Source organism: Pararge aegeria, chromosome 16 (genome assembly GCF_905163445.1).
Source record: "Pararge aegeria chromosome 16, ilParAegt1.1, whole genome shotgun sequence".
In the NCBI taxonomy this organism is placed as follows: domain Eukaryota; kingdom Metazoa; phylum Arthropoda; class Insecta; order Lepidoptera; family Nymphalidae; genus Pararge; species Pararge aegeria.
In genome coordinates this window covers 9,412,062-9,426,409 of record NC_053195.1, presented here as the reverse complement: position 1 = coordinate 9,426,409, position 14,348 = coordinate 9,412,062, and the positions used below count along the sequence as shown (strand labels likewise).

Here is a 14,348-nt window from a genome sequence, read left to right as displayed (position 1 = left end):
TCACACCATACAGATTCTCCTGCTTTTCGCGGACTATAGCAAATTAAGCTTAATTTTCATAATACATTATTTACTGTCTCTCTAACTTATCCGTGAAACCGAAACGCTACACTACAACAGTATTTCTTAATTCCGTTACACGTTGCATAGGTACTTAAATCAATGGTAATTTTTAACAATTTCACTTTGATATCTACAGAGCTATCCAAGTCCATTTTGAACCTGTGTTCAACATATAAGACTCTTTTTATTTATTTATTTTAAACATACATTCGAGTATAACTACGGTGTACCGACGTCGATCGTGCTATACACCATACTGGGATATATGAGATGGCTCTGCCAAGTTCCAGCTCAACTTGGAGATCGTCGTGCTAGAAGACTCATCTACATCGAGGATAGAGCATTTTAACCTATAAGTCTCAAAAACCGTTGCAGGGTCACCTGTATATCAATATTCATTCAATATTGCAAGATACATTCCGGAGAGTGCGCTAAAAAAATATTTCGCTTGGTTTGCCCTCACCCCCCACTTTCTGCCATTCATACGCGAGGTATCGAAAGAATCTACACCCTTACACGTAGTTGAACCTTACATCTTCCGACGACACGTACAAAGCGGTCTGCATCCAACGACAACTTTAATTTAGGTTCCTGTGAACCTTGTCTAAATCCCCATCATCTTGTTCTGAAGCGCGCCACAACCGTAGGCTGCATCACCAGGTGTGAGGGAAGTGTGGTGCAGGTCCATGCTTTATTTAAAAAAAAAAAGATCCAACATGCTACTTCTAATACCTTCGTTATTTTAGGTTTGGCAACTGCCTCGTCGGTCTAGTGGTTAGCATGTTCAACTACGGATCACGAGGCCCAGGGTTCAAATCCTGGGTCGGCCCAAATTGTAATTTTATACAATTGTATATATATTCTATTGATAAAAAATAAAATATGTTGTATTTATATATTCTATTGATAAAAAATTGGCCTAGAGTTAGGAAGTTGGCGGTGTCAGCCCCCCGTGCCGCGGAGAGAACGTAAAGCCGTCTGTCTTGGTTGTTATCAGTTAATTGCGGTCATATTCGCTAAAGCCCACTAACCCGAAATGGAACAGCGTGGTGGATATATGCTCTAAAATTAGTAAACCACAACATTTTTAAGGGATTCATTTAACTAACAAACAATGTTAACCATTATCATCGTCAATTAAACAATATATTGACGAAGCATGAAATCGGAACATTCATTAGTATACTTGCATACGCACTAGTTGTTACTTCGGTGACAATAATTGGATACATCGATAATATTGTACCTACATCCTAACTATAATTATAATGGGATAATGTGTTTATTAGTTTATTTGTTTGTTTGTTTGTTTATTTGTGGTCCTTTTTTCATTGAGCAACCAATCTACTTGATTTTTGGCATAGAGTTAGCTGAGCGGACCAAGAGCAAGATAGGCTTCTTTTTATCCTAGCAAACCAAACGGTATGTACGGGATTTGGATAGAAGCAGGCGTTACTTTGCAGAAATCCATGATATATTATAAAAATTAAGCTTAGTCCGCGAATAGCAGGAGAATCTGTATGGTGTAGTTTATAATTTCTTCAATCCTTTTACTCCACACCAAACAGATCTTCGGCAATGAATGAAGTGAATCCTCTACGCACGTTTCGCTGTGAAACCGGAGCATCCTCAGGAGATGATGACTTTACAATGATCTTAACAATTATTCATATTCGCGGACTATAGCAAATTAAGCTTAATTTTCATAATTTACGGAATTTGTATAAAACTAAGCGTGGGCGAAGAAAGCAGGCAACCGCTAGTACTTCCTAAAAAAATATATTTTCTAAATAATACTTTCAATTTCCCAGTTTTAGTTACTAAACCCCAATTAACCAATCCTGACCGCTGAGGGTCACTGAAGCCATCTGTGTTCGCACGAGGTATGAGGACGAACTTGAAGTGTTCATTAGTGACCACTTCGAAACACTCCAATCATGACCAGACACTTCTCGTGTCGTGGAATCGTTCGTAGCGGTTTGCGATGTCTATCGTTTGTAAGGGTTTTCGAATAAAAATGAAACTCTTATTCTAATTTGACTGTTGATATTTTTTCATGTGAAACTTGTGAAATTAGAATCATTGAAACAAAAATGCGTCACAATAAAGAAAGAAACACATAAATGAATGGGAGAGAATGAGATATATTACACATTTTGTCGCCTATTTTAGTTACTGTGGAAACTGAATATTAATATTTAATATAATATTTTACATTAAAATATTAAATAATTATTATAACTACAGATTTTTAAACTTGGTTAAAAATAAACCTTACATTTATCCTAATAATCCTGGCACTCTGTAGTCTGTAGCCACCTAAATCTCTCGTAGGCTACTTTCCAGGAGTTTTAGTTTGATATTTTCATTATTCACCGAACATAGCTTTCATGATGTTTTGTTCATTCAAGATACACGAATTTCAATTTAACATGAAATAAATAGTCAGGAAAATATATAGAAAATTTGGAAAATCCAAAAGTGCACGCCTCATAATCTCATTTTTTTCACAATAAAATTGAAATTTTTTTAACTGAAACTTTCAATGCTCATTACAAATTTTTTTTTTCATATTAATTATTAATAATTTTTTGTAAACAAGACCCGGGAATGTCATAATGATTGCACATTGAAAGTTACAATTAATATTAGCTAGAATAATTACATGGAAATTTAACGACAGTGAATTGAACGCTCATATTAACTAAGAAATTATGTCGTGTGTTACTTTAGATAATTAAAAAAAAAATATTCCGATACGATCATTTTTTCGACCAATTTTGATGCCACATACACCCGTCCATACACGGACGTCCAGAAAAGATTACGTTTAATGTTATTATTTACTATGTTAAACAAAAAAATTGTTATTGAAATGTATTTTATGTGCCTGACAAATTATTTGACTTGATATTAGTGTACTCAAATTAACCTGTAAGTGCAATATAAATAACAAAAAATCTATTTCAGTTTCGAGAAAACTGCTTTTTTTGAAATGTCGAGAGTAGAGCACAACCTCAACGCTTCGCTTATGAGGCGTGCAATAGTCGGAAACACAAAATGCAAGCAATTCTTTCATTGAAAATAGCAGACATGAGTGTTATACATGCAAATATTACAGGGCAGAACAAAACAACCGAGGAGATATGCACGATTGTGAACAACCTGGAGTATGTGCGCCGATCGCTGTGTGAATATGACGACGATCACATGTAAGTGCTCTTATCTTTAACTTTATTTTAAGTGATCATATATAGTAACATATAATCTCACGATATAACTTTGTACTTTCAAAAATATAACATCTTGTACAGCATCATGACCAACAATTTAATATCTTGCTATTCTTTAAAAGGAATTGAGTCCACACTAATCGTCGTTAACTCAAAAATACTAAATGACGATTAAAATTAGTAAATGATCACCACATCTGGTTAGATATGTACTTCTTAAATTTGCACAAATCTAAAGATTATTATTTTAAAATTACCTATTCTAAAATAGTATTTGGGTGAGAAAACTTAGCGCTTCTTAGCATTTTTTTTTTGGTCGTAATTTTCAATATTTGATAGAAGCAGGCGTTACTTTGCGGAAATCCATGATATATTGTGATAATGAAGCTTAATTTGCTATACTCCGCGAAAAGCAGGAGAATATGTATGGTGTAATTTATAATTTCTTCAATTCTTATACTCCACACCAAACAGATCTCCGGCAATGCACCCTCTACGCACGTTTCGCTCCGAAACCGGAGCATTCTCAGGAGATGTTGACTTTCCAATTTTTCTTAACAATTATTCATTGTAAAGTCAAAATCTCCTAAGAAAATAAATCCCTTGAAGAAATTATAAATTAAACAATTTTCACCAGATTCTCCTGCTTTTCGCGGAGTATAGCAAATTAAGCTTAATTTTCATAATACGTAATTTTCAAGCAAAGTAATCGTTTTCGAGCATCGAACAGAAAATCAACCTCATGTTGTAAACTAAACATCAAACTTTGAGAAACGTCACCGTAGAAGCGATCGCTGTAGGTGCAAACGATCTGAAACTTTAAAACAAAGGAAATTGAATTCCTTTTACTTTGACATTATTGTGTTTCGATACGTGAATTTTTGTCTCCTGTAGGACGTGGATGGAAGGAAATTTATCAATAAATTATGTTTAATTTTCTAATTGAACCATTTAAACATACTTGTTCTGTCTAAGCTAAGATAACACGAACTTAGAACCCAATCTAGGCTTAGACAACACAATAATCAGCCTAAAAAGAAGTTTAGTGGGATAGCTATAAGTATTAAAAATAATCATAGCATCTCGACACATGAATAAAAATTGAAAGTTTCTCATTTTGCATCACTACACTTTAAACTTGAAGGACAACGGTTCACACTCGGAAGGAAGACTATTGAGTCGCTCGCATTTCTACATTTTCTTCGCCATCCGTGAGCTCGATACAGTTTCCTAAGACGTTTGTAGAAAATACTTATATGAAAAGAAGTACCTTGCCCGTGTAACTTGCGCGAAAGGTTATGTCTAAGGTGTATCAGGTATCGATTTATGCTGGAGATGTTTACTTTTTACTTATTATTCTACCGCTGTTTCTATTCTTCTTATATTTTTACTCATTGTGTCCACATATAATAATTATTCTAATTTTTGCGTTTAAATGCAGCGATTAAATAACTTAACAATATAAAAAATAAGCCCATTTTTTACAAACAACTTGTACTTTCGTTGTTTTACGTACTTTTGTTGTTGAACACCTACGCCACAGGTTTGTGGATACATGGCGGCACTTCAGGGGCGTGCACTTCATACATGCACAAAAGCACTGCATACCCACATTATTTTATAAAACTCGTATAGGAGGGCAATTTTTCCATTTTATGCCATGTACCTACTTTATGCATACCCTGGTCAAAAATCCTGTGCACGCCAATGCGGCACTTGTAGGTCGTGTTCCGTACACGACCTGCGGAGTGTTGCTCTGTTTATAGGCGATGCTTTTCCACTTACCATCAGGTGAACCATTGCCTTGGTCCGTAAATTACTACTAGGAAATAATTTAAAGTAGTCAGCGGTTCCAGAGTGAATTCAACTCTACTAGAACAATTGTTGTGTGTGAACAACTTTTTTCATTAGTACTTTTTGACATTGATTTACCACTGAGACTATTGCAATAGCAGACTTGGGCCCCAGGTAAAGATTAGCAAAGTAATCCGCTTGCGACATAATTTGGTAATCCCCCGTTATGTACTAAGTTGGCTTAACACAAACTAACTAAGAATAAGAATTTTTACAAGTTTAGGTACCAAAATTCCTTAACACCAAATACATTATAGGTATCACTAAGAATTAATTCATAATACATAAATAATTCTTAACTAATTGCCTATTATGCGTGCTAACAAAACATAATTCACTTCGCTTGTCTTGGAGAATACTCGACGAAAATATACCTACGCAATAATTATTAAAATGGTATAAAACAAGTGTAGATACCTAAGCTTTATTTCATAAAGAATAATTGATAATTAGTTGATAAAAATAAAGATTCTATTGATTGGTTAAACCACACGGTCCTTGTCGGTAACTTGTCTTGTCGGTAGGCAGTGGCGTGCACTTCATACATGCACAAAAGCACTGCATACCCAAATTATTTTATATGAGTCGTATTGGAGAGACCCAGTGCACGCCACTGCTAGATGGGTAACCGGAGAGTTGGTTAGAACCTTAACCTTATCTGTGTGGCTTGAAAAGCGCGTTGTTGTTTCACTTGGTGTCTCCGTTTTATCATTATTACATAATGAGGACTTGTTTCATGTGTCCTTATGTGTAAATACGGACATAATGAGAACATGTTAGGATACCATTTGCTTAATTGTTGTAATATTGGAACGTGAATACAGCTCTGGTAATCTTATTGCACAGTGTGCGTTTTATAAAAATTACATAAATTTAATTACATAATGCTATTTGCTATATTATTATTATTATTATTTGCTCCGGGAATATTTGAACAATTGTTAAGTCTCACAATGGCTGTTTGAGCGCTGTGGATTTAAGTAGGAGGTCCCGGGTTCGATTCCCAATAGGGGTAATTTGGGAATTTATAACTTCAGAATTTTCTCTGGTCTGGTCTGATGGGAGGCTTCGGCCGTGACTATGACTACCATACTCCCTAAAAGGTTAGCCCGCTACCATCTTAGACTGCATCATCACTTATCACCAGGTGAGGCAGGTGAGATGGCATGCGAGGGTGAACTTGTAGTGGATAAAAAAAAACTAATTGTTAAGTTAAGTCTTAACGATTGGATGCTTAGGTGTTGGAGCGAAACGTGCGTAAAGAGTCAATTGCAGAAGATAGGTTCGATGTGAAGATTAAAGATATTATAAATTACATCATACAGATTGCCCTGCTTTTCACGATATTGCAAATAACCATTTAAAGCTAATGCGTACTATACAATAGCACGTATTTTTGAGTGTCACAATCAGAACAGCCACCACCATCAGTCATTACTATCACTAACACCGCGGCGCGAAATTCATACATATATTTTTTTTTCTATTAATAGTATTGTAGAAGGTAAAAGTTTATTGCCCAAACAGTCTGTGTTAAAGTCTGTGTCAACAGACATAAGTCTGTGGTGACTGAAGCCTGTTTAATAAATCTTTACACAAGAGTTGGAGTCTGCATTGGAGTAGCCAGGCAGGCATATGCCAGGCAATGGATTTTTTTTTAGGCTGATGTCATAATAATTTAATTCTAACTTTTCTACAAACAGGTTATTTATAATTTTACGACAGATAAATGCGCTGTTAATAATATTTTATGAAGTCACTTTCGTAAATGTCGAGTTATTACTTATTCTATGGATAATATTATTCTCTGACAGAGGAGAGTACGAAGTATGTGCGTGGGAAAAGACAATAGGATAAATATCCACGAGAAATATTTCTAAAGGCACTCATATTACGGCGGATGACAAATGTTACCTCTTATACTCGTATTTACTTGCTTTTGACATTTTCTTACGAATGTTAGTAGACATCCCTCTACGAGTTCGTATAACAGCTAGCTATGTCCTACAGTATCGTCTACTTTAAAATCGAAACAGTGTAAGGTATTCGTTCTAAAAGTTGACGCACTATGAAGTGAGGGCCAGCTTATGCCTCAAAGGCTTGGTACGTAATTTATACCTACAGTGTATATAGATGTGTCACGTTTCAGAGAATTCGGATGACTATTAATTAGTATTTAGATGTTTCGTAATGTAAATAAATTTCAATATATAAATATGAAAAAATAGGTATAATTAAATAACAGCAGATGAGCTGTAGGTATAGGGGTAGTTGATACAATGAGGGTCAGGCACTTTTTTTTCTAAATGCGACCTAATGTACGAAACTGTGCCCGTACGAAAGATTACAGATAAGCAAATATTAATCACCAAAATTTGGCTTATAATTTGTCTATTACCAGAATTTGTACAGATTTCGCTAATTTAAAGTTTTAATCTGCATTGAGGAGATTATTTATTTATATTCGAGTATGGTCAATTCAAAAAAAATATTTCTTATTTGCTGCTTCAATACAGGTTGGCGGGCTTAGGTGATCTACTGTTACTCTAAAGTTAACAATTATATTATCAAGTGTCGACGATAATTACTAGGACCAACCGCTCAACTCGAAGCAAGGGGAGGCAAAGACCAGAGAATGACCTCCGGATTAGCACCCCTATTTAGTTATCGACTTTATCAACGTTGCTAATCAAAAGCAAACAATTTATTTGCGTCATCGCAACTGGGTCACACAAAGCTCAAATGAGTTATTATCGTTGACAATCCCATACTTACCACGTTCGCACACTTTTGCTAGTTTTGTGGAAAACAATCAAGGCAAAAAACGCTGTATTTTTTTACGTCTTCATCATCATCGTCATGTCAATCAATGGACGTCTATATATCTCTTCTATAGGTCTATCAACGCTTCGCTTACCAGTGCGAGGTCATAATGCCAGCACGTTGGAATGAGAGCGATTTTGTACGTATATACTGATGTTTAGGGCAGTTTTGTTACACTTCAAGTAATGGACTATATTTAAATTTTAATTTTTTTTTTATAGTTTCAATAGATGGACGAAGTACCCATCTGTTTGGAAAAGCATCGCCTATATAGAGCAACACTTCGCAAGGCATGCAAGGAGCATTTCCTGCAATGTGTCGCCTTGTGTCCACCAACTTGGGGCGTACCTTTTAACCATTACGTGCTTGTAATTATAACGGCACCCTCGCTCTTCAGACCAGAACAAAGAAATGCAACAATGCTGCTTAGCGGCAGAAATAAGCATGGTGGTAGTACTTCCCCGGACGAACTTTTAGCGCTAATTTAAAGTATATTACGCTATACAACGACTTAGATTTATTATTAATATACTATTGATATTTTATCTTAGCGCCAATGAAGAGAGCGCTCGGCAATTAGTGCGCGGAGCTCTTGGAACACTGGACTCCCGATCTACACGCGCTGCGGCACCTCTCGCGGCGCGTGCCCGCCCACCGCTACGAAAAGCAGTCTTCCACCTCGCTTGGTCACCCGATACTCTGCCAACTCCTCAGGTATATATATATATAAAGTCATAATTAACGCATTAGCGTATGCAACGTCGACTGAAGACAAAACAGCAAAATATTATAAGCGTTAATTAATAACGTATGACAACGCTGCTCAATTTTTTGAGCTCACGATGCGAAAATGACGGGTTTTTATTAGTTTGACGTGTCGTCGTAGGTGTCTGTGCACCAACATCATCGTGGTATCGTAGCTCCCGAACGGATGAACCGATTTAAGTTTGGTTTTTTTTTATAGGTGAATTAGTCGGTAGTGTTCTTAGATACGTTGGATGAATATCGTCCAAAATGGACGCCTCTACAGAATGGTGGATTGTGTCTTTTTTAGACAATTCCCTCAATTTGGCTATGCAATAATTATAGGCCTATTGATATACTTCTATTTTATTATATAACTAAAAGATGCTAAAGTACAAATTAAGTATTACGTAACGTTGAGCTTAAGGTAAAAAAAGATTACATCAAGACAAGAACGTAAAATATATTGACCTACTTTCCATTTTTAAAATCCCAACATGAGCATACATAAAGTTTATTATGGTATTAAACTCAACGTTTCATATCCGTGATCAGGTATTATCCTGAAGCCTTTATTCCCGTACCATTATAACTTTATAAAACTAATAACCAGTGCACGAAGCACTTTACGTTTTTGCTCGCTTCTATTGAGTTCCGCCGGTCTACTGGGCGTACTATGGAAATCCGATGCATAATATTGCAATCGAATTTGATACTTTTTATCGATAGTAGATGCATAAAATGAAATTCCATTAAAGTTCCCATTTGCTTTGATTCTCATTTAAAACGGGTAAGTAATATTATTATATACATATATTACCTACGTCTTGCATTTGAATAAAGGGTTGCCATGTAAGTACCTTGAGACCATTCATTTATTATTTCCTTGCCAATTCTGTTTTGTTATTTGCTAAGTATTAATGGTTTACTGTGATTGTAGTAATTCCTCTTCGTTTTGGATTTCTTCATTTTAGATTACTTGAAATTGTAGTGATACTCCGGGAAACGCTCTCTCCAACGTCCGTTGATTGTGTCTAAATGTTTTTATTAAACTCATATAAGTAATATTAAAGTATGTATTAATAATAGAAATAGAATAGAAAAACTTTATTGCAACACAACAAAAAAAGGAAAATACAAGGAAAACAGTAATAGTACTTAGTGCTAGGGTGCAAAGGCGGCCTTATCACTAAAAGTGATCTTTTAAAGGCAACCTGAGCGTACGAAGCCAAGTAATAATATTTCAATCGAGTAAAAATAGTCGTACCTTTACAGTTAAGTATCGATCATTAGATTGTTGAACTACATTAAATAAAGAATTTCGTAATATCTTACAAGGAATCTCGTAAAGAATTTCGTTATTTGGTCGTTAAAATAGATCAATAGCTTCAACTAGACTTAACATAAAAATCCGTGCTTAATATCTGTGACAGGTGTTCTAAAGGTTTTATTCCTTTGCCAATATTTTATACAGGGTACCTACTTATAAAAGCGCAAATTCGTAAATTAATTTCCAAATAGAATGTTGTTTTAAATTGTAATAATACAAGAGTATGACGTTTAATAAATATTATACTTAATCCCATAACGTTTATTATGATATTAAAGTCGATACTTTTAATGCATATTTCAATCCAATAACGCAAATGAATGAACTGTAATAATAATTACGATGTGCCAGTCCAGTGACTACATTATAAAACTGGAATTGTCTTAACATATAAAGTATGTCCAATGAAGCTAGAAACTTGAGATGTTTTTATAGTGTTCAGTAAGATACGAACTTAAGCCGCTAAGTCAACAGCGACTTCTGTGACTCCCTTGATTGGTATCGTCCATGCCTCTCTATCTGGGATATGCCAGAAATCAGAAAATACGTAGTAAAAACAGTGTAAATGATGTCATTTACTCTTAACGAGATGTAGAACTGAAATGGCTAGGGTACATAACTCAAAGGACATGATGAACGTTGGGTAGCCACGGTATGGGGAAACCGCCTCAAAAAATCCCAAACTTTGGCACATAATTCTTCAATTTACGTAATATTAAAATTAAATTAAATTGTATGTAATTTGTATTCTACCACCCTTTTAAATCGTCAGTTGTTATATAATATGCAAAAATCACTTTACTGTTTTAGTTTGCTTCTATTTGATTTTACGGTAATAAAATCGATAGTGCATAATATTGCAATCAGAGGGATATAACATTCAAAGATAGTAGGCGTGCATGAATTTAAGTTCTGTTTAAGTTTCTATTTACTTTTATAAACAAACTACAAACAAAAGTTTGAAATCAGTATTTCAAACTCAAATTAGAAATAGCGTATCTACGACCAAGAGATGCGGCGTAGCGACTACGTAGAATGCTACGTCATGTATTTTCAAAACAACTTTGAAACTCCGTAGAAACTTTGAAGCTGTTGTAAAGGTCATCTACTTGCATCCTTCGTTACAAGATATCTTTGTTTTATCAATAATAATACTTTAAATGTGAAATTGTGTGTTTGTTTATTAGTTTGTTAGTCACCTATGTTGTGACTTCAGCTTAAACGTCTGAGCTTGTTAAATTTGGCTAAACAACTTAGTGACTGATTAAATTTGGCACTTATATAACTTTGATCCTTAAGGTGGACAAAGGATACTTTTTATCCTCGAACAGAATCTGAGTAACTTTCCCAGGGGATTATGGGATGTGGGTCGAATTAATGGATTGTATAAAAAACTAATTATTGGCATTCATGCACATCTCTAAACGCAGAAACAAGGTATCGTCAGGGTATGGCAATATGATAACTTTGTTCCTAACAGCTGCTTTTATATATTGTATGTGTATAGTTTGCTTATACGAGTAGGTCTCGTGACCAAAAAGAGCGTTGACTATCAATTCGCAGTGCAATTAAAACCAATAGATTAAAATCAAATGAATGAGATTATATCAAATACTTTAGTTAGTTATTATTAATTAGGAAAATAGACATTATATTGTTTAAATAATAAGAAAGACACAATCATTTCTATGTAATAGTTTATTCGTGACTTTATCCATACGAAGAGTTTTTAGAAAGAATGCTGTCGTCATTACTAATTATTATAAATCTGAAAGTGTGTTTGTTTGCTCTTGCTTAGCGTTCTAACTAAGCAACCAATGAACTTGATTCTTGACATTTAGTTGAAAGGACGGAGAGTAACATAAACATTGAATATTATCCATAGAGGGAATTGTAAAGAAAATCGTAATATACGCCGACGAAGAATGCGGACAGCAGCTAGTTAATGACAAATTAGTAGTCTACGAGTTTTTCAACTACAACTAACTAGAGAAATTTTCATTTTTTATAAATGTTATTGTTTAAATAATAACGCTTTGGTTTTATCGTTCAGGCTATAACTCCACTCCTAGAATTCCTGGATCAACACCTATCATCTTTAAACACGTGGTTATTACCGCGAGTGTTCATCCGAGCACTCGCTGGTTGCTGGAGTGCTGTTCTCAAGGAGGTATCCGCACAGGCTGATGCGGGTGGAGCGGAGAAACCAAGAGTATATCACCACAGACTCAGAGAAGCCCTAGACCTTCTCGCTGAATTCTTCCATGCTGAAGGAAAAGGTACTTTCTCATCATCATGACTTAAACCGATTGTCGTACAATTCTGGACGATGGGTCTTTTGTAGGGGATCCCAAAGTCCCGGACCGCTGGTTTCCAGAGACTTTCAGTGACATTGTTTTGATGTCGTCTGTCCACCTTAGTGGGGGCTGACCAATGCTGCTAAGGTACTTTCCAGATAAACAAAAGTATTTTTTTTTAACTACCTTCTAATTCTGAAAGTCCAAATTGCTGACCAGTCCGGGAATCTAAACTTTGGACACAGCAGCTCAGAACGAATCTATCTTTGGAGGGCTTTCATGAGCTTCTCAAGTCCATACAATTCTTATAATATATAAAAAAAGCAAGTGAGTTTTTAAAATTTTGTAATCTTTATTTTTTTTACATGTGGTTAGTAATATGTTGCTGTTTATTTTGTATGTAATCCTAACCGATTTTTGGATTAGTCACTAAAAGCGAGATTTTTAAACAGAATATCTTCTATCTATCTCACACTCATGGTGATTAATTTTTCTTTTGCTAAATTTTATTTCATTTTGTCATATTGTCTGTTCATGCTGTCATATTATGTATTCCCTGAAATCTATCTCTGTTTTAAACAACTAAGAGTTTAATTTACGTTTAGCGATTCAAAAATTAGTTCCTAGAATTCGAAAAATTTAAACGTATTAAATGAGTATTAAGTAAAGACAGTAATGTTCGTTTTCTATTTCAACAAACTGTTTAAATAAATGTTTTTTTTTACTCTTATGTACTTTAGTAAATAGCTTCGGCGACATTCATGTTGTTTCTGTATTATAAATTTTCACAATTTTTCTCGCTCGTTAAACCGTTCGCCACACATATTAACTACACTTACCACCACTATAAAAGAAAATGTGCAGAAAAAAAACATAAAATAATGTTGCCATCATAGTGATCCAACTCCCAGGCATATGTATGTGTGTAGTGCGCTGTAGTATTATAAGCGAAAGGTCCTGGGTTCTTACCCCACCAGTCCCAATTTAAGATTATATGTTACCACCCTACCGATAAAGACGTTCCGCCAAGGTATTTAGCGTTCCGATAGAATGTCACATAGAATTTTGGTATGGGGCCATACTAACAGGTTGGCCCGTTAACATCCTAGACAGTAGACTGCATCATCACTTACCATCAAGTAAGATTGCGGTCAAGGGCTACCTTGTAGTGGAAAGAAAAGATACACCTAATTATTAGCGCGAGCGTTCATCCGAGATCTCGCCGATCACTGAAGTGTTCCTCAATTCAAATCTTTAAAAAAATAAAAATAACGTATATTTTATTCGATGAACTAGCCTGTGTTTAGTTGGAGGTACGAAGGAATAGAAAGTAATTATTTGTCTGCAATTACTAGGTTTGCCGATGACAGATGTACATAATGCCGAGTGGGTACGGGTTGAACAAAGAATGCAGTACCATCAGGCTCCGACTGAAGAACTCTTAGAACGCTGGCTAGCTGACCGATTGATTGAGCAAACACGTACGCCCTTACCATCACCTTATGGATCCATATTAGTAAGGTAAGATCTATTTGTTATTAAAATTCTAAACACAACTTTGTTCTATGTTTTTAGATACCTACAGTTTTTAAATTATATTGTTGAAGGTAACATCCGATATTTTATTAGTGAACCAGACGTGGTTTAGTCTGGTATCAATGGAATTACAGTTTTTTTTAAATCGTGAAAAACTTATAGTACTTAGAGAAATATAACGTTATGATAAAATTTAAAGTGAATCTATTAACTACTTAATGAGTTTTGTAGCTGAATTTTTAATATAAAGAAGATATTACAAAACATAAGTGAAAACAAAGTCCTAGAAAATCGTTCACCTAAATAATTAGGATCAAAGCCTTACCAAACTGTAATTAAATTGTGAATTCTCTACAAATCTGTCTTTGTACGTTTGCTCGAGTTTAATCAATCGATCTGGAAACGACAATTACTTAGCTGGGATTTCTTGCTTAAACAAGTGAGTTATTTCAGCGTTGATATTGCAAT

General features: G+C 34.9%; 1 protein-coding gene across 1 annotated transcript in view; it reads left to right on the top strand.

The window, feature by feature from the left end:
- Positions 1-14,348, top strand: part of LOC120630371 (BAI1-associated protein 3) — a 77,793-nt gene that overhangs the window by 56,952 nt on the left and 6,493 nt on the right. Inside the window, exons 18-21 of the mRNA XM_039899584.1 lie at positions 3,185-3,275; positions 8,525-8,687; positions 12,101-12,326; positions 13,700-13,865. Of these exons, the coding sequence (XP_039755518.1) occupies positions 3,185-3,275; positions 8,525-8,687; positions 12,101-12,326; positions 13,700-13,865 (646 nt within the window). The remainder of the gene's footprint in view (positions 1-3,184; positions 3,276-8,524; positions 8,688-12,100; positions 12,327-13,699; positions 13,866-14,348) is intronic.